Source organism: Medicago sativa, chromosome 7, assembly GCF_051527215.1.
Source record: "Medicago sativa cultivar Bolivia chromosome 7, Bolivia_mono, whole genome shotgun sequence".
NCBI lineage: Eukaryota > Viridiplantae > Streptophyta > Magnoliopsida > Fabales > Fabaceae > Medicago > Medicago sativa.
The window spans coordinates 28,935,915-28,956,646 of record NC_140755.1 but is presented as its reverse complement, the minus strand read 5'-3'; the positions used below and the strand labels follow the sequence as shown (position 1 = coordinate 28,956,646).

At 32.8% G+C, this 20,732-nt stretch overlaps 2 protein-coding genes and 1 long non-coding RNA gene across 8 annotated transcripts; 1 reads left to right on the top strand and 2 right to left on the bottom strand.

Annotated features, from left to right (window-relative positions):
- Positions 1 to 1,610: 1,610 nt before the first annotated feature.
- Positions 1,611 to 19,806, top strand: LOC146905405 (uncharacterized). Its single transcript, XM_085726415.1, has 3 exons — positions 1,611 to 1,676; positions 1,759 to 1,831; positions 19,061 to 19,806. The coding sequence occupies exons 1-3, from the start codon at positions 1,638 to 1,640 to the stop codon at positions 19,720 to 19,722; spliced, it is 774 nt and encodes a 257-aa protein (XP_085582541.1). The 5' UTR covers positions 1,611 to 1,637; the 3' UTR covers positions 19,723 to 19,806.
- On the bottom strand, positions 3,496 to 13,835 carry LOC146905406 (uncharacterized). 2 transcript variants are annotated; one of them, XR_015018658.1, is made up of 6 exons: positions 13,567 to 13,835; positions 11,887 to 11,991; positions 11,638 to 11,794; positions 11,445 to 11,523; positions 4,216 to 4,289; positions 3,496 to 3,721 (listed from the first exon to the last, which is right to left on the bottom strand). It is a non-coding gene; the product is annotated as an uncharacterized LOC146905406 (long non-coding RNA). The 2 variants fall into 2 exon arrangements; XR_015018657.1 differs by having other exon boundaries at positions 11,462 to 11,523.
- Positions 5,680 to 11,150, bottom strand: LOC146905407 (calcium-transporting ATPase 10, plasma membrane-type-like). 5 transcript variants are annotated; one of them, XR_015018654.1, is made up of 11 exons: positions 10,624 to 11,140; positions 9,674 to 9,730; positions 9,371 to 9,479; positions 9,223 to 9,278; positions 9,064 to 9,106; positions 8,892 to 8,975; positions 7,681 to 7,754; positions 7,468 to 7,530; positions 7,331 to 7,411; positions 6,691 to 6,791; positions 5,680 to 5,923 (listed from the first exon to the last, which is right to left on the bottom strand). XR_015018654.1 is itself a non-coding variant. In XM_085725758.1 (8 exons), the coding sequence occupies exons 2-8, from the start codon at positions 9,682 to 9,684 to the stop codon at positions 5,860 to 5,862; spliced, it is 441 nt and encodes a 146-aa protein (XP_085581884.1). In that variant the 5' UTR covers positions 9,685 to 9,730; positions 10,624 to 11,137; the 3' UTR covers positions 5,680 to 5,859. The 5 variants fall into 5 exon arrangements, 2 of the variants coding, with proteins under 2 accessions (XP_085581884.1, XP_085581885.1); XR_015018655.1 differs by lacking the exons at positions 7,331 to 7,411; positions 7,468 to 7,530 and having other exon boundaries at positions 10,624 to 11,150; XM_085725758.1 differs by lacking the exons at positions 6,691 to 6,791; positions 7,331 to 7,411; positions 7,468 to 7,530 and having other exon boundaries at positions 10,624 to 11,137.
- Positions 19,807 to 20,732: the final 926 nt, after the last annotated feature.

Here is a 20,732-nt window from a genome sequence, read left to right as displayed (position 1 = left end):
TCATGCCCCACTCACAAACCACCATCACCAACATCTAGTTGACTCATATGAGAATGTGATTAAAAGGGGATTGATATAAAATCTAACACTTCTCCATACTAAGTGCCACGAAAAAATCTCAGAATTGAATAAAATGTGATACTCCTTAACCATGAATATACATCCCACAAAACTTAATTATAAATGGTTTACACAATCTTCACAATCTTTACAATGCTTTACATCATATGAATAAAATGTAAAGCATTGTAAAGATAAATGGTTTACACAATCTTCGCAATTCCTGCAAAAAGAGACGTAGCAAGAGAATGAGTAATTTCTCTTATCGTTGGTAACTCGTTCCTCAAAAGCCACCATGCAAAAATGTGGGTTTTTAAAGGGGCTGCTGCAGTTCTTATAGTTTCTGTAAGAACGCAGCAGCTCAGGATTAGACATAATCACTATTTGCTCTTCTATTAGTAACTAACCTGTATATCCTCTTTTGACTGTGTAACCTTCCGCTGAGTTCGGTGTCCATATCCAACCGTCTTGACTGGTCTGATTTGGCTGCACTGCACTCAAAATGATTGTCTTCAAAAGGAATATTGAGTCTCTTTCTATTGTCTTATAATGATTTATAGTTTTTTCTTTAGTTTTTGTGCTTTCAATTTATTTTTGCCATATTTGTTCTGTTTTAAATTACAACTATTATAAGTATAAAATTTTCTTGATAAATTATGAAATCTCAAACAAAGAATTTTAGTAGAATACGGATCAATTTACTGTGAACAAATGGTTACATGCATTCACCTCCTAATTTTGCAGAAAATATGATCATGAAGTTAGTTGATAAGTTATAATTATCTGCTGCTTTTTGCCTCTTTGCGCATATGTACTTATTTTATTTTTATAACTTCTCATTCTCATATTTTAATGTGATCAATCACAAGGACTTGTCTTCTTAATTTATTTGTCACTTTTTTATTCAGTTACTTTTTAAATTTATTTGCTTGCATGTACTTCTCTTATTTGTCAAACTTTCACTCACATATTAAATGCATTGACGCAACAATAAAGTTGTTGTTACGCGATTGAAAAGTCACAAATTCAAATAGTGAAAAAGAGCCTCTTGTGTAAAAAATTAATGAATAAGTTTGCTTACAATACGCCAATTAGTGGAACCCTTTCCGGATCCTGTTTATGTGTGTACTTTAGTGCGGCAGATTACCCTTTTTTTTTTTTTAAACTTCTTGTTGCATCTTGCTTAATTGTACTTGTCTTTTAAATTTGGGGTTCTTACTCTTTGTATTTTTTTACTTTAATTTGGTTCATTTGACATTTTGTTTATTTGATAGGGTTTTTAATATAAAAAATTGGTTGTACTCGTGAGCTTAACTCAGTTGGTTGGGATAATGCATAAAATATGCAAGGTCTGGGTTCAAACCCCGGTCACCACAAAAAAAAATATAAAATATTGGTTACTTATGTCAATGTCTGTCTAAAAAAAAAGAAGGTTACTTATGTCAATTATATTTTTTAATTAAAAATTGAAAAATTGTTTTAACGACTTTGTATTTTTGTTTTAATTGGTGTAACGTTTTTGTTTATTTATTTTCTTCATTTTCAGATCATCGAGGCAACCACATAAGCCAAGAAGTATGCCAAAAAGCACGCCTACCCCATCCCCCATCTACATGGTATTCATTTTAACTATTTATCATCTTTTTTTTTTATGAATTTGCAAACTTTAATTTGAATTATGTTTCTCTCTTTTCTAAGGAATGTGTACTGAGAATTGATACTTCAGATGGATGGCAAATTTCTTTGACTAAAGTTTTGGGAGGCTTTGAAGGTATGTTTATTACATGTAAACAATTTGAAAATATATTGCAAGATTTATTTATTTGAAACAATTTGTTTGATATGTATGCTAGTACAAGGATCAACCATTATGTGTTCATTTACATTAGCATTTTGTTTTATTATATCAATCATCTTGACCTTTATGATCCCATAAGGCTTATAAAAAAATAAAAAATAGAAGTTATATTGTGTTTGTTTCATATTGAAACACTTTTTAAAAAAAAATAGTTACAACAAGGACTTTTCATGGAAACTAATTAAAAAAGCTTTCTCAAGTAAAATAAATAAATAAATAGCTTCTAATTTGAAATGGTTTTTGATTTTTTTTCTTCATAATTTTGTCTTTTAAAAGTCAGTAAAGAAGGGGTAAAAGACTTCTAATAGTGGTTCTTTTTTTAAAGAAATATTCTTTCACAAAAAATGTAGTAACAAACAAGCTCTAAATTTTTCAACAATTCAACGAACAGAAAATGCAAAATATTTATCACAAAAGATCGAAGCTATAACATATGTGATTTAGACAGTTGAATGTAGAATTCAATATACAATTGTTCAAAAAAAAGAATTCAATATACAATTAAGTTGAATATCACAAATTTTTAGAAAGCATTTTGAGGTAGTAATCTTTTTCTCTCCTAGGTTTCTTTGCTCTGTAGCCAAAAGATCCAAGCTCTACCATATGAGATTTATTTGCTTTTATAATTTTCGAACTTGTATCATTTATCGTAAATAATGCTTGAGTATTGTTGGTTTCCTTATATCATTTTTTGTTTCAAAAAAGATATAAGGATTGGTTTTTTCATCCTAAAAGTATTGGCAATGCAATTTATTGCTCGTTTGTCATCAATTTTGTATAAATTATAATGATAAATAGATTAATAAAAAAAAATATTGTTCAAGCTAGCATATTAGTTGACTTTTGCAAAGTTTCATAGGTTTGACTTAGACAAATATGCACCACAGAAACATTAGGGAGCTTCTAATCTAACCAGCTACAATAGAAGAGTTTGCAACTCCCACAAAACTAAAACTAGAACACACAAAAGGAGGGACAATTTCACACAAAACCAACCAACCTAAAGGGAACCAAAAGGACACTGAAAGAGGTAACAGAAACTAAAGAAAGAGAACACTAGAACACGAAACAACGAAAACAGCTAGAGACACACAAGCAGCCCTTCTTTAAGATATCAAGCAGGCAACCTAAACGACCCAAAAATCATGTCCATGAAACCAGAAACCGAACAACAGCCGCAGCATTGCACAGAAAATCAGTAAGTGGAAAAACGGCAGGAAAAAGCGCTCGCTGGTTTAGAAAAAAGGTAGCAGAAAGCCGGGCACAACAAACCAGTCGAAGACAGAAAATTGTTACTACAGAAATGATTTTTCACATCAGTTGGAAATGATTTTTCACATCAGTTGGCAACCGATGTAAAGTGATATGATGTGGTATGTACGTGTCCTTTCACATCAGGTTTGAACTGATGTAAAATCTAACATTCTACATCAGTTCTCTCTTGCACTGATGTAATGGGCGCACTTTAAAATTTGACAAAAGGATTTCTCATCAGTTATTTGCTAACCCACTGATGTGAAATCGATTTTTTTTTTAAAAAAAAAAAAAATTTATAATATAAAATTGCTTACCAAAACTTTCCAAATCATATATTTCATGTAATAAAAATAAATAGTACATATAAGTTATATTAGAGCAATATCAACAAATAGCCAAATAACAACATCTTTAGGCAGAATCCTTTACAAATAAAATAAAAAATCAATTGCAGAATCATCATTCTATATACTGCTAAAAAGCATAGCCACGGCAACATCAGGCAATATCATCTCGGCGATCAATATCTTCACTAACATTTTTCAGCTGCAAAAAATAAAAATAAGAAAATCAATAGAAAAAGTTGTTTCAACTGCATAATTTGGTTTACAAACTAAATCAAACATAAGCACCCGGCAAGTTCAATAATGAGTTCGTTCTTGGTTAAACAAAATATCACAGATTTATCGGCAATTAGTACTCTAGTTAACACCAACCAATAATAACAAAAAGCATCAAAAGCACTTTCTGATATACATGACACTAACACAAAACACTTAACACATTCATGAGATATTTTCTATGATTTATTAAGAGATATACGTGACACTACCAACAGAAACACACAAAAGAAGATATTTTCTTAGAATTATTAAGCCTCAAAATCACTTCTTTGTTGGAATCAATTCTAACAGCTCCATACGTGAAAACAAACATTGCTCACAGTTTTGCAATGCTACAATCCACATATATATCTTATCATGCCAATGATGAATGATTGTAGGATAAAGACTAAAAGAGTTTGAAGAAAGATAGCTTACAGTTGTTGTGGAGCTAAATTTAAACTTCTGGTGGAGCTAATGCAGGAGATTCTACAAAGTGCAAGTTAGGATCCCTGCAAATATGGACAAGCTAAAATAATTAGTTGAAATTCAAATATTAATCTTAAAAGTGTTTCAAAATACGACACAAATTATAAACATAAATACGACCCAAATTAGAGAAATCACAAACATGTGACCAACAATACATTGATAATTTGTTGTGTGAAATCAGCCATCAGTTTTTACACCAATTGGTTTCATATTTTTGTTCTCGTATTTGGGCAACATGAATTGCAGGTGAACCTGGTAAAGTGGAACAATCATGACAGTATTTTATAAACTTAGTAGAATTTGAAAGTGGGGCTGATTACTCACCACACATAACATAAACCAATTAAAGTGCAATACCTATGTTTCTATTCAGCCTGATACATGGGGACTAACTCAACTAAGCCTGCCACATGAAGACTAACTCAACTAATGTAGCAGCTATAATTTTGACACCATAGTTCATACAATAAACTATCACAATTAAAGTGCAATATATTGTCAAGATTTATGCACTATACATGCCTACTAGATCTTAGTTCTTTCAAATTAGGACTCAACATTGTAATGGATTAATAATCATTAGGTTTGTTTAGCATATTAAAGATGGTTTCATAGACCGTGTATCATTAAAATTATCCAAATTTAAGGCTAAATTAAAAGAACTATATAGCTACTTTTTATAACATCTATATATATGCATCTCTTACAAATTGTTTGTTTAGATTTCAAAATTTACAATAAAAATCCAACAAACATAAATTCCAGTAAAAGAGAACCTTTGAAAACTAAGATTGTTATATACATGTTAACACTTTGTAGCCAACCAAATCATGCATATTTCTGTTACAATACTGAACTCTACGGATAGTGTTTTTTTTGGATCTTGGACTATTAGAGGTGAATCTAAAAGCTCCTTTTCCCCTCAAGTGAATCAAAAAGCTAAACTAAACAATTACAACAATGAATGCCCAAGATTTTGCAGGATTACAAAATAATGTGAGCTTTCAAAGTGTGGTAAACACGACAAACACCACTACAAGAAAAAATGCATTTTGCGACCCTTAAAATGACGGATTGCGACTGTTCTAAGGGTCGCAAATCCACAACTGCGACTGTTCTTGAACTGTTAGGGATGTTGGGGTCGCAACAGCATTTTGCGACAGTTCAAGAAACAGCCGCTACAACAGCCGCAATGGGTATTGCGACAGTTCAAAACAGTCGCAAAGTACATTTTTTTTGTTTGAAAGGGGTGTTGCGACAGTTTATAACAGTCACAATTGTTGAAAACTATTTAAAAAACAGACACATTGCGACCCTTTTGAACTGTCGCAATTTGTGGAATATATTTAAAAAAATAAAAAATAAATTATAAAATATGAATTCTTAATAAAAAAAATATGAACTAATCCATAAACTAAAATTTGAATTTTACATTCATATAAAATTATAGGTGGCATCAAACACTCAGGACATGACTTCCAGATCAATACAAATTTTATGATTGACAGTTTCAACTAAAATGATGTTTATAAACATCGTATAATATGTATAAAAAAGAACAAACTAAAATAATTCTAATTCTAAATGATTCTAAAGGTAATAAGATGGAGACCAATAAATTTCCCTTCCGTTTGTATCCTCCACATGTCCATGCCTGAAAGACAGAAACATAAAATAAGAACAAATATAGCTTAAACCTTCAACATTTCAATACTTGCATACATGGTATCCTATAGAATACTTGCATATATGGTATCCGATAGAATTCCTAAAGAAGTTTAAAATGAAAAGCCCACGCAATAAAAAACAAACAAGTTGATGACACCATGAAGGGTAAACATAACACTTTTAAATCCAAATAATCTTGGCATAACATAGCATTTTGCAGACACACAAACATAACATAGCAAATTTTGTGAGTTTTACCAAATTTGATTTACATAGTTTATAGCAGAAATGAAATGAACAGGCGATGGAGCTTAGTGCTTAACAGTTAAATGACAAGATATTTGATTTCAGAGAATTTTTTTTTTTAAACAGCAAATATTATTAAAGGCACCTAGACCCTCAAGGAGAGGATAATGTAGCCGAAAAAAGCAATACAATGTCCCAGTGTATACGCAATACAGGACAACCCAAGCAAAAACATTCCCAAAAACAACAGGCAAACATCACAGCACTAGAAAAAGAACTGCATCATCCACACCATGTTGCCAGCCCCCTAAACAACATGACAGCAAACTGCAGACACCACAGATATATGCAGCAGGTGCTGCTGCCCACCTGAAACAGCTATAGGCCGAAAAACAAAACCACCAACAGCCACACACCACAACAACACTCCCCTTCCCAAAAATCTCCCCTACAACAATATCCTTTCGGAGATTAAAAGGATGAGTAAGCTAAAATAAGGGAACTTACAGTTTTTTCCTTTGCCGTTTCATTGACAAATGACCGTTGGAGCTTTTATGAGAAACTGAATACATATCTCCCGTACTATATTTTCATCCATCTCTTATTTCCTACAAGCAAGAATATATAATAACTACTTGTGAAATTACATATATAATCAATAATAAATTGAGTGAACCCATTATAGAAGCATATATATGTTTTATGTGTAATTTCAAAGAAAAGCATGCTTTTATCTCATGTGTTCAGGCTATACGTTTACCACCTCATTTGTTTAATGAAGAGATAATGTCAAGGACCAAATATTGCTACAATGGAAATAAGAGACATAATGGCATTCGTATATGCTTTCACTTTTCCAGCTAACATATGTTTAAACCAAGTATAAATCACTATAATGGAAAAATATTCCTTCACCTAACATATGTTTAAACCAAGTATAAATCACTATAATGGAAAAATATGAATGTGAAAAAGAATGAGACATAATGGCATTTGTATATGCTTTCACTTTTCCAGCTACTAAATCAACCAATTCAGTACCATTAACAATTAGCATGTAAAACCTTTAATTACTAGACCAGGGTCGTGCTCCTTAGCTCAAGACTTTTCCAGATATTCATGAACAGCCTAATTAAGCCAATCTTACCTTCTGACAGATGCATTTAGCTCTTTCTTTGACAAGTTAATTGTTATCATTGAAGAGGTGGCCCTTTTCATATATATATATATATATATATATATATATATATATATATATATATATATATATATATATATATATATTTCTAACTCCTAAATGTGTCTACCCTAGTGATCTTCAACTTCTTGACACTAGATCAGAACATCCTACACATTTTAAAGTGAAAAATACATTGACAGTGAATGAATTCTAAAATACATTGACAGTGAATGAATTCTAATATAGAAAAGTACCTCAAAGAAAAAAGGTAGAGGGCAATACATGGAGGAAAATGAAAAGACAGCTAGATTTCTTACCCGATTAATTGCTCTATAGCTTTCTTGTCAAATTTATCAATCACATAAGCAAGTCTTTTGTGAACATTGTATGCCTAAGAAATTTGAGAAACAAAAATGGTTATTTTATGGACAAGATAAGCAAAACAAGCGAGTTGAAAAGCTAACACAGTGCCTAAACAGCTTAAAACAAAGGTGCCACACATGCTAACTACATAATCTAGGCATAAAAAATTCAGATTTTAGCTGGTAACAAAGGCCAATGACTGCATATAATATAACTACATATTCAAGTATTTGATGTGCCCATCAGCCTACGTCAATCACAACACAAAGCACCAAAACTCCTTCCGCTTTGACAGGTAGAAAACCCCAAAATGACACCAATCAAACCCAAAAAAGGCAGCCTGTAGAAATCCGGCGAGTACACTTTGCACAGTCACATGTGTATGCATGTCCATGTACATACAGATGATTATTAGACCGATACAAGTAACATAAAACAATTTAGATTCGGGTAATTACTCTACAGCCAATCATTTTTAATCCTCTCTAGCATTGATCAACATGAAATCCCTCATTGATGCTCTTTAGCAACATTGATCAACTTCTCCTATAGTTTTTTCCTATTAATTTGAAATCAAAGACTGGTGACAACAATATCATTGGCTGCTACTGAAATAAGAAAAGCTAAAACATGGATTGAAAACAAAATTTAAATAAATCAAGAAATAAAAATCATGTTTTCATCAAGTTAATGTAAAGATTGAAAAGTAGGTAGGTGTATCAATCAATAAGCAGAGTTATAATAAGCATATTTATATTCTGTCATAAGAGTAACTCAATCACATAAGGACAAAGAGATAAATGGACCACATGTAAGCTGAAAATTCTAGAGAGAAGAGATTATCAATCTATAATGAATCTGTTGAAAATATATTCTGATATATGTACTTATTGTATAGGCATATCATATCAAGTGAATAGGGATAGAATCGCCTATATTTATATTTGTAATTTTTGCTTTGAGCCTATAAAAAAAAGACTTCGCAGTGTAGTTCAGACACAGGGTTTAACCATATGTCTGTCTCATTTTCACTCTATTTCAACAAAATCCAATACCAATGTGAGCTGCATCAATTAAATAACTCAAAGCATTTGTTCACAAGAAAAAATCTAAATTATGGTATGAGTCCTCTTGGACTATCCAATCCTCCGATCACAGAACCCACCTGGTTTAAGGTCAAAGTTCCAGTTTTATCACTGGAAATTGTCGTAGCAGAGCCCATGGTTTCGCAAGCTGATAGCCTTCGGACCTGTATCATTGTTAGGAAATGTTTTAACGCTAAATATCGCAGATTGTTACAAAAATTACAAGAGTATTGGAGAAAATAAGATACTTACCAAAGCTTTGTCTGCCATCATCTTCTGCATCGAGTATGCCAGGCTGTCATTAAAGTTGATGAGATTGTAAATTACAGAGATTAGAATAAACGTCAGCCAGGTTAGTTTTTGGCTACATCTTGCATTGTACAACGAAATAAACTAGCAACATGTACTCACGTTAAGGTAACTGCTAAAGGTAAACCTTCTGGCACTGCGACAACCACAATTGTTACCTGCACGACTCTATTTAGTTGGGAAAAACTATTACAAAAAATTAAAGAAGAAAAAAATAATGTATTTAACATTAGTTATAAATCACACTTACAACAATGATAAAAATTGCGATGAACCCTTCTACAACTTTGTCGATCTTAGTCACCTTATAAACAAATTGCACTTTCCCATCTGAACCCGTTGTATGGCCAGAAAAGTATCTAACATTCCAAAATCATTACACAGCTGATCAAAGGACTCATCGAGGAATACAAATCACTAAAAAGCCATACTCAAAAATGGCAATTCACAGAATATAATGTACAAACATTGTTTAAACAGCCTTATAACCAATCACATGAAACATGTACATGGAAACGAACACATAAAACTACTATCAACTTTGTAAACTTACATCAGGAACATCCTCCTTCACATCAATCTGTGCTTCATCTGCCATGGTTACTGAAACCTAAGCAAAACAAAACTAGAAAATCAGAGTACTGATATAATATTTGGCGAAGGTGTGGAATTTTGGATAAAAGGAGAGCGGAAAATAATAACAACTTTGAAGATTATTGATAATATGTCGTGACTTGATACAAAAGACTAAACAGTAGTCCTGAATGGAGAACCAAAAGCAAAAGCATAGAAAGAATGAAGAACATTGGCACAAATAGTAATAAACTAAGGGCCTGTTTGGATTGGCTTATTTGAACTTCTCTATTCGCATAAGCACTTGTCAGACTGTTTATGAGAACTTATGAATACCGCTTATGACCATGTTCATAAATTGTTTTCAGCTTATTTTCAAAAACTCTCCAATATAGCTTATGAAATGCGAAAAAACATAACTTATACGAAAAAATAATTTAACTTTATTTATCTTGTCATAGAAATAGCTTATATGTAACATAAGCACTTATCATTGTACGAGTTTATACTATAAGCTGCAAATTAAGCTTTTTATCCAAACAGAGCCTAAAACAATAATCAAAATCAACTAAATGCCGTAAATAATAAAAAAATAATTTAAAAAAATCCCTTATAGCCAAACATTGAGATTCTTAGAAAGAAAAATGCTCTTAATCGACAACCCAATAACAATTAAGGAAAAAAAAACTAGTTTTACAAATTTATAAACCCTAAAAAAACCCAATTGATTAATTAGCGAAAACAAATCAAGGTATAAACTTTATAAGCTTAAAAATCATGGGGTTGACGAAAACACATAATCAGAAATTAGAACAATAAAAATCGATAAAAATTACACGAAAAACAAATCAAATTGGGTAATAAAAAAGGGGAAAATTAAAGAGCAAATAAAAAATCGATTTTAGGGATTGAAAGGAAAATGAGACATACGAGTTAACCGATCGAAGGAGAGAGCGGAGCGAGAGAAATCTGGTGTTTGCTGCTGTTATCTATCACGTGTCTGATGATGATATTGGAACGGAATCAAAAACCCTTTTCCAAAATGGTGTGTTTCGCTTCTTATGAATCTGGTAACAAAGGGGAACAGACCTATGGGGATTAGGTTTTAGAGATAAAACTGATGGGGTTTTTTGTGGGGATGAAAGATTAAAAGAATTGATTGGGTTTTTTCGGGATGTAGGCGGCAAGTGAAAAGTGGGGGAATGAAATTTTCACCAAAAAAAAGTGTGGGAATGAAAAAGTAATAGGCGCCTTCGTTTTGTCTTGAATGTGTCAATTTTCTTTTCTTTTTCTTTTAATTTTATTTGTTACCTGCGGCTGTTTGGTAAGGGTCGCAATATTTCTCAAACCTGCGGCGGTTGGCCTTAAGGGTCGCAGAAACTGTCGCAAATGTATACTTTGAGGCAGTTTTAAGGTAAGGGTCGCAAATGAAGTGTCGCAAAATGCAGATTTTCTTGTAGTGCACCAAACTAACCAGTTTCTAAATTTTCCTTAGAAATCTAACAATTTCAATCACTTCAATTTTCTTTCATCACTTTGTGTCCAATTGAACTTCAATTTCACAAATTTGGCAACTAGAACCACCAAAAATCTAAACCAAAACACTCTTTTCACACTACGAAGCTTAAAAATTAACAAACATGCATAAAAATTCATAAACATAATTAACAAAATTCCTTCAAATTTCAACATGCAAAGCAAAACAAAACAAAAACATTTCTAAAAATGAGAAAAAATTGAAAATCACGAACATATATTTTGAACACACCCAGGTTTGCCATCTTTACCCCTAAAGATAACCCATGGTTCCTCAAAACATTCCATTGGGATCTGGAATAGGGAAGGAGCAACACACCAATGAGACTAAAGATGACAAATATCTTTACAAAGACTAAAAGCATATTTTTTAAAAAAATTTAAATAAAAGGACTGATATTGACATACCATGGAATCATCCTTTAAGTCAGCAGAGAAAGCAACAGGATACCAGAAATTCTTTAAATTAGGATGGAATGAATTGCAATAGCCTGTCACTTACCAATTCCACCATGTAAGCGAGTTTATCTAAAGCAGTAGAAACTCTTGCTTCAGATATATGGACCTGCAGTAATTCATTAACTTTATTATATTGAGAAAGAAATCCGATTTGAAGCTTTGGTGGCTAGTTTAGTTTGCTAATAGTTATTTAGTTACATGTCTGTGTGCTTCTGCTAATTCGTCCTGCAACCCAGCTAGATCCTTTTTGATGGTGCCAATTGACTTGAATTCACGAGCTAGAGGATTAAAAACTTCAACCACCTACACCAATAGTTTCTGATTATTAAGATAAACACATGGTGGGATGCATTTTATAGCACATCTAGGGAGAATACATAAACATGCAATATCATATGTGTTTATCTCAATCTATCACTCATTGTTTAATTTTCAAGTTACAGACATTTAAAAATGCATATACAAACCAAAAGACTAAGTATTGGACATCAAAATTTTGATATCCAATAATCATTTTCTCTAAATTTTATGATGGTTGAGGTACATACTAATAAGGGTTTTAAATATGTTTTTCATCATTACAATATTACCAAGTTTTGTTTTTCATTCCCATAAAAAAGATTGTATATTTTAGTCCATACAAATTTATCCTGCAAGCTGATTTATAGAAATTTATCCTTTCTAGTCCCATAAAAAAATTGTATATTTTAGTCCCTACAAATTGTATATTGTGTTTTTGTGAAAAAAAAAAGGCCAGCTGAGTTGTTTTGACAACAGAATATCATAATTCAACAACAGAATATACTTAACTACTATTATTGATTAAGTAATGGTTAAGGGATCCTTACTCAAACTGAAGAGATTAAAATGTACATACTAGATAGATTTTCATATGAGTCACGTATGTGCAATGCCATTTAAACATCAAATTTGCCAAAGATCACAAATAAGTAAGGGCTATTGTTTACAACTAGAAATCAATACTCCAGCAAAATTGCGTGTACTTCAACACCACCAGCCAACAACTCATATAGTGTAATACTAATACTTATGTAACCAGTGTCAAACATGCAATGACAGATGAGGTTGTATTAAATTACTTTTATCTTCTCAAATTATTATAGTTGCGTATGTATGGTCCATGATTGTGTCAGTGCTTCTTGTGTTCATAATAGAATTTACAATAACAAGTAAAAAATGACTCTTCCAAAGAAAAAGCCAGATTGACACTTTTAAACCACAGTTATTGAAAATCCATTAAGCCATGACTGTTACCAGCTACAGAATTCACTCTACAATTTAAATCACCAAATGATTGAGAATCAAACCATCATTGTTCAAGGTATAAATAAACAATAGGGACTGAATAACGAAAAAATTAATTTCTATTTTGCCAATAATTAATTATTTCCATTAAATTTCTATGTCAAGTTCTCAAGTTTGCAGCATATAGAAAATGCAAATGAATCAATTTTCTTTCAGAACAAAAACAGGGTAGTTTTCAACAATAAATTCAGTTCAGCTTTTCAAACAAAATAAGTGCAATACTCAACAATACTAAAATCAAACACTGTAAGATTCTATTTCTACCTCAATAAAAGAAATTAACACTATAATCTATAAAATGAGTAATGAACATTAAAGGGGTTAGGGTTTACAGTAGACATTAACACTATAATCTTGAATCTCGATTGAAATTTACAAAGTAAAATCAATCTTTCCAAGTATTGTGTTCCACTGTTTGAAATGGGGTTAGGGTTTCACGATTTTTTTTTGAACAACAAATGGGTTAGGGTTTCACGATTGAAAAGTCAGAGAGAGAGAGAAAGATAGAGAGAGAGAGAGAGAGAGAGAGAGAGAGAGAGAGAGAGAACTCACCGGAGGAAACCACTGATTGAACTTGAACGGTGAGCTTGGAGGTTCACGATTGGAGCTTCCCTATGTGAGAGAGAGAGAGAGACGATTGGAGCTTCCCTATGAGAGAGAGAGAGAGAGAGAGAGAGGGAACTCACCGGAGGAAATCACGATTGGAGCTTCACGATTGAGAACTCACCGTTTTTGGTTTCACGAGACTGAGAACTCAAGCGAATATTTTCACGATCTGAGTTTTTTGGACGGTGAGCTTGGAGTGAAAAAGTGAGGATGCGTTTTCACGATCTGAGGAAGGGATAAGGTAAAAGGGAAAACTTGTTTTTACCTCAGGGCAGCTCTCACCACTGATGGGAAAAAAGTTAGTCAAAGTTTTCACGAAAATTGCAAAAATGCCACCGCGTTGTTTTCCCTTCATTTCAACTATCCACTTGTTTTATCTTGGTTTTCGGGTGTCAAACATTGATTACGTTTGAACCTTTTTAACCGGTGATATCTTATTTTTTTCTTGGGAAGGGAAAAAGTAAGCAAAACCCTTGAGAATCGAGGTCCGGGAGTTGTTTTCGCTACGGGAAGGTGTTAGGCACCCATAACGACTATAGTAACCTATAGGAACCGTCTTTAATTTCTACGCGCGCGCTTTATTTTTAAATGCTATTTGAAAATGTTATTTACACCTAGGAGTTTCTAAATGAAGAATTGGAGGGAGAAGAATGTTTTTGGATTTTTATTTTAGTTGAATTGAAGGAATTTTGTTCCTTGCCTACGTACCCGTTTAAGGGATCAAATCCACCGTAGTTCTCTCTCAAAAATGTTTTTGTTTTTGTTGGTTGATTTTAAGTTTGAAAATGGATTTTGGAAGAATAGAAAGAGGCCTCAAGGGCATGAGATTAGGAAATAGTGAGGTTGGATTAGTGAATTGCAAAAGAAGTCAAAGTTTGATTATTTTCATTGAAATTTGATTAAGAAAATGGAAAAGAAAATACAATGGGATATTGGATCCCAAGGTTTATTTGGAAAAGGTTTGAGTGAAGTTGTTCACATTTGTTTGGAAAATTGGTTTTTTCTAAGTATAAATCCTAGGCATACATCTAAACATGCAATCCTAAACATACATCTAAACATGCATATTCTAACTATATAGTGATGTGTGTGCATGTGTCGGTGCTTGTGTCGGTGTACATCATTAGAGTCCATTGTCCTTTACATCATACCCTAGATACATTCTATGGCCTCTTTGCCAAGAAAATTAAAAGCATGAAAGTAAAATATTACAAGAATTCCTAAGTTTTTTACATTCTAATTTTTACATGGAATTTAAAGTGTAAGAAAATAAAGCTAAAGACACAAGATAGAAACAAGGGGTTAGTAACACCAAATGTAATGAAGAAAACAATAAGGCAAAAGAACACTAAACAAATGCAAAGAACCCAAAGATAAAGGGGTAAGATATACTAAGAACTAATCACAACACTTCAAGAGGCACATGACCTATAATTTCCACATTATTGCAATTTTTAAATGGGTTTTAATGCAGCAAAAATGTGAGAATTAGAGGTCCATGCTCCAATTATAAGGTCATGATTCATTCCTAGATATATCTAACGTTTTATTTTCGCAAACAATCATTAATATGTCTTGCAAAGCAAGTGACTAATCACAACACATTAACATCCAATGAAAATACATCAAATATGGAGGTAAACTCATCACAAATTCACACATTGTCAATCACAAACATGCATCAAGAATTGGAGCCAAGATCATGCAATTTTTTCATAAGCTTTAAACACTAGGCATCGCAAGTGAGCAAGGAAGGCATCGCATTATTTTTTATCAATTTCTAATATGCAAAATCACAAAAAAGAATATGGATCATCCAAAACAAAAGCAATAGAGCTCACAATATTTTCAAGAGATTTTTAGCAAGATCTTTCAACAAAAATTTGTCAAGAATTAAAAGAAATGCATTTGACAAAAGACGAATATTTTTCACATATTTTCAGTACTTATCATGCAAGAATTATTAAGAAACAATTAAAAAAAGCTACAAGAAAATCAATAGAAAATGGTTTGGAATTTTTCAAGGAGTTTAGAGGCCACAGAGGTGTAAAAGCATTGAACAGCGTAGGAAATAGCAAGAAAAAACAAGTAAAAAGGAAAAGCTGTACCAGCAGAGGCCCAAGCCCAACCCCAAAATGCAGAAATGGGTTATGGAGCGGGTTAGTCAACCCATGGGCATGGTAATAGGAATGGGTCGCATGAGGTGAAAAAGGAAAGAAGCATACACACGTTTTCACCAACACAAAAATGGAACTCCCTCTTCTTCTTTTTCAGAACACGCCTATACTCTTTCTTCTCCCTGTTACCTCTCCTTCAACAAAAGTTTCCGGCATACCTTCATCTTCTCCGGCGGGATTGACCGCCGCCGGTGAAGATTCCGGCAACCAAACATTCTATTTTCAACCAAATTTTAGACCAAAAAGCTTCGTTTCCTTTCCTTAATCCAAATCTCAACTCAAAAATCTCGACTGACAAACACAAAAGCCCAAATCTGCGTATTTCTACTCGAAATTTTTCAGAAGAAAGAAAGAAAACGAAAGAAACAGAACGACAAAGAAATTACACCTGCGCTTGGATCGGAGATCGTCGTTCTGAAGACGGGAAGCTTCGAATCCACTTCGTCCTCCTTCGAATTCGGTTCTGGCTTGTTTGTGCCGCGCTTGCGTTCCTGTCATGAATCGAACCAGCGACGTTGTTGTTTCTTGCAACTTCAAATCCTTTCCTTCTCTGTTCTGTACTATCCCGATCTGCAAGTTCGCGGTGGTTATTGACCTGTGCTCGGTTTCCTCCTCCTTACAATCTTCAGATTGGTTCGGTTATGATTATTGCCGTAGGGATTTGGAGCTTTTTGAAATTGGTATTGAGGTGAACCGTTTCTCGAAATGATGTACGGATTGAAATTCCGTTGATACGTGTTTGTGAATTTTTTGAGAATGAGGATGATAATTGCGGTAATGAGATGAATCCAGACGAATTTGGGATTGGATTTGGTTATGAATTGCTGGAATTTTGGTTGAATTCGAGAGGTTGATGGTGGAGGAGGTTGGTGGTTATGGGAGTTGAAAGATGAAGATGATGGTGGTTTGTGGTGGTTAGAGAGGTTGTTAGGGATGAAAGTGGAGGTGGAAAAAGTTTGTTAGGGTGGTGATGGAGGTGGAAAAAGTTTGTTGAAGATGGAGGGAAAATTGAGAGAAAAAGTTTTGTGAAAATGATTGAAAAATAATTAGTGTAAAAAATGATTAGTTGTAATTGACCTTGACCAATGACTTTGACCTATTTATAGATGACATGGTAAGCTTGGACCAATGAGAGTGGGACATGTGGCACTTGACTTGTAACAAACTTTTGTGGACCAATAACATTTGGACACGTGGCACTTGGACTCTAACAAACTAAAAAAGGATTAAAATGCAAATAACAAAAGTACAAGGACCAAAATGGAAATTAAACTAAAATTGAATTGAAAAAGTAAATTGAAAATTAACGTAAAACGAGACGATTAAGAACAACAAAGCAGACAAGAGTTTTTATGTGAAATGACCAAAACGCCCCTAGGGACTAAAATGACTCGAAACGACTCAAATGCAATTTTAAAATGATTTTTTAACAAGGGATTAAAGCAAGAGTTTATACAAGCGAATTAATAGACTCAGAGACAATTTTTTTATGATTTAAACAGTGACTTGACACTTGAAATGACCAAAATGCCCCTAGGGGCAAAACTGACTCAAAATGACTTCAAATGCAAATTTTGGAATGGATTTTGACATAGAATGAAGCAAAGACTTATTCAACCTATTTGAAAGGACTCAAACAAAGTTTTGAAAGACTGAGAGAAATTTAACATATGAAATGACTAAAATGCCCCTAGGGGCTAAAATGACTAAAAAAAATGACTCAACTGATATTTTTTTGAAATGAATTTTGACATGAGATTGAAACAGGGACTTATACAAACCAATTTAAAAGACTCAAACAATTTTCAAGGATTCAAATGAGTTAAATGCAGGAAATGACTAAAATACCCTTTTTCATGAATTCTGCAAATAACATTGAAATAAAATGCAGAGAAAGATGCAATTGATCAGAGACATATCAGATGACTTATAATGCAAGAAAAGAAGAATTGGACAAGTATTTTTAGGTCCAAAATTAGGGTATAACACCACTGATGTAAATGATATATGTTAGTATGAATTCCCCTCATCTATTTATGTCAACTGATGTAAAAACTCAGTGTGTGTATCTTTCCCAACAGATATTTTTAGTGCTGATGTGAAAACTAAATCCCCCATGATGTTAAATGTATATTTTGTAGTAGTGGCGGTGACTCAGCCGGCAACAAAGGCATTAGTAAAATAAACCGTACGACACCTTCAATCTACCCATGAAGCATCTCACAGACAAAACTTTAATTTCATCCACCAAATTTCTTGGATTCCAAGTCTCATTTGCAAAGATGATATCATTCCTTATTTTTGAAATTTCTTGGCACCATTCCTTATATGCACCAAGGTAGCATAAAGCCTTTCTAATTCTTATTTCCTCTAGCAGCCCACAAAGACTTCAAAATAAAGTGAAGAAATTTGGAGGAAGCACCATCATCAAAACACACCACTAGAAAACCGCATACCACACCTTGATTGTAAAATCGCATCGAAGAAAGAGATTAGATGCCGATTCCACTCTCCAATGATAAAGGACACACAACCCTGCGTCATTATCATGGATATCTCCTATACGCCCTAAATTATTCCTAGATGGAATTTTATCATGCAATAGTTGCTAAGAAAAAGCAACCATATTAAATGGTGCCAGACTTTTCCTAATGAACTGAAAAACCTAGGACTCCGTTGGGGCTAAAGTCTCCTCGACCAAAGAAAGTGGTTCAAGAACGGACTACGCAATTTCACCAAGAAATCTCCACCCTCCCCTAGTCTTCGCACCCACTTATCCTCCCCTTCCAACAAAGAAATCGAGCCCTAGTAACCCATTAGCTCCTCTACCCAACATATCACACACAAACTGTCGTCCTGCCAATTAAGAGACCACCTCCATTTGCCTCCTACTAAACCCCCACCTCACTAATTTCTCAGTTCTGTTGGGTTAAAATTGAAAACAGCCACATAAACCTCTCATGCAAATTTTCGAAAACTCATAGTTTGAATTCTCATTAGAAGTGGTGCTCATAATCGGTGTTTGTCGACTATACTTGCAACAAAATTACCTTTTGTGGTGCACCTCGATTTGAAACTAGTTTTCCATTTTATTTTTATGGGTTTAATGGATATACATTTCTAGTGTAAAATAGTTTTACGCTGATACCAGACCAAGTTTCGATTTCAAACTACCTTATAAAAGTGGGGTGGTATAGCAGTATAATTTATTGGTATAGCAATATTTTAAAAATACTCTTTTAATATTTTGTTTTCTTTGCTAGACCTGAGTTACCAGATTAATCCATCTGCTGGAGTCGCTTATGTGAAAGGTAAAGCAGATCCGAAACAAATTTTATTACTGCTAAAGAAGGGAGGACAACATGCTACACTTGAATGGATTAGTCATGGTATTTCAAGAGAGGATAAAAAAGTCCAAAATCAAGGAAATGGCTATAACAATAATCATATGATGATTCCTCAAGACCCATTTTATCATGGAACATATCCTTATCCTTATGATCACAATGTTTATCATCAATTCAATCATCCTTACCCTAACCCTCATTGGTACAACATGCCACAAAATGCTCATCAATTCAATCATCCTAACCCTAATTGGTACAACATGCCACAAAATATTCATCAATTCAATCATCCTAACCCTAATAGGTACGACATGCCACAAAATGCTTATCCCTATGGGAATCATCATGGTTTTGAACATCAACATGGTACTAGAAACATGTTTGAAGGTAGTAGCTTCTCAAGTGAATCATTTGATTCTCATGGTCCAATGCGTTCAAACAACCATCAGTTTGATCCAGGGAGTTCTTCACAGCCATATATTCCGCCGGGAACCGATAATCAAACAGATGATCAACCTGCTAAAGGGTCTTCTTTGCTGAAGAAAATTGCTGCTAAGTTATGCTTTAATCATAAGTAATTTTGTATTTTTGCATATTTATAACTTATAAATTGTGAGTTTGTTTTTCTAATTACTCTTAATATGGGCATTATATATTGATGAGACTTAGGGCCCGTTTGTTACACATTAAAATAAAAGTGATTTTGACATAAAATAATTTATAGATTTTGTGAAAAATCAGAATCTATTTTGCGTTTGTTTACCATAATAAAAATCACTTTTTTTAAACAAATAATCTAGTTTGTATGGATACAACTATACAAAAGGGATTTTTTGTTACAAAATTAGTTCAATCTTTTAAATCATATTTTCTCTCTCCTCTAAAAAAAAATCTATTTTTTGAGAAGCTGCTCTTAACAGCTTCTCATTTGAAGCTGTTTTTAGATTATTTTTAGATTCTGATTTTTTTTAAAAATCTGTAACAAACGGATGCAAAACTCTTAAAAGTGATTATTTTTTAAAAAAAAGTGATTTTTTTTTCTTAAAAAAGCTATAACAAATGGGCTATGTTCTGTTTTATCCATATTACGAGTTACTCCTGATAACAATACAGACAATCAGATATCCCGTTTGTTACGGATTAAAATAAAAGTGATTTTGATATAAAATAATTTAGAGATTATATTTTAGAGATTATATGAAAAATCAGAATCTATTTTGCGTTTGTTTACTGTAATAAAAATCACTTTTTTTAAACAAATAATCTAGTTTGTTTGGATACAACTATATAAAAGGGATTTTTTGTTACAAAATTAGTTCAATTTTTTAAATTATATTTTCTCTCTCCTCTAAAAAAAATCTATTTTATTTTAAGCTGCTCCTAACAGCTTCTCATTTGAAGCTGTTTTTAGATTATTTTTAGATTCTGATTTTTTTAAAAATCTGTAACAAACGGATGCGAAACTCTTAAAAGTGATTATTTGTTTAAAAAAAGTGATTTTTTTCTTAAAAAAGCTATAACAAACGGGCTCATAAAAATAATGATGGCTAGGATTTAAATGAGATTAACAATAGCATTAACATTTAAA

What these genes read in the sequence shown, in the direction of transcription:
- LOC146905407 (XM_085725758.1), bottom strand. An exon ending in TCGCAATTTTTATCATTGTT is followed by an intron (nt 9,279 to 9,370) that starts GTAAGTGTGATT and finishes AGAGTCGTGCAG; the next exon opens with GTAACAATTGTGGTTGTCGC. An exon ending in CCTTTAGCAGTTACCTTAAC is followed by an intron (nt 9,107 to 9,222) that starts GTGAGTACATGT and finishes CTTTAATGACAG; the next exon opens with CCTGGCATACTCGATGCAGA.
- LOC146905405 (XM_085726415.1), top strand. Translation starts at nt 1,638, where the DNA reads ATGCCAAAAAGCACGCCTACCCCATCCCCCATCTACATG. An exon ending in CCCCATCCCCCATCTACATG is followed by an intron (nt 1,677 to 1,758) that starts GTATTCATTTTA and finishes CTCTTTTCTAAG; the next exon opens with GAATGTGTACTGAGAATTGA. An exon ending in AGTTTTGGGAGGCTTTGAAG is followed by an intron (nt 1,832 to 19,060) that starts GTATGTTTATTA and finishes TTTCTTTGCTAG; the next exon opens with ACCTGAGTTACCAGATTAAT.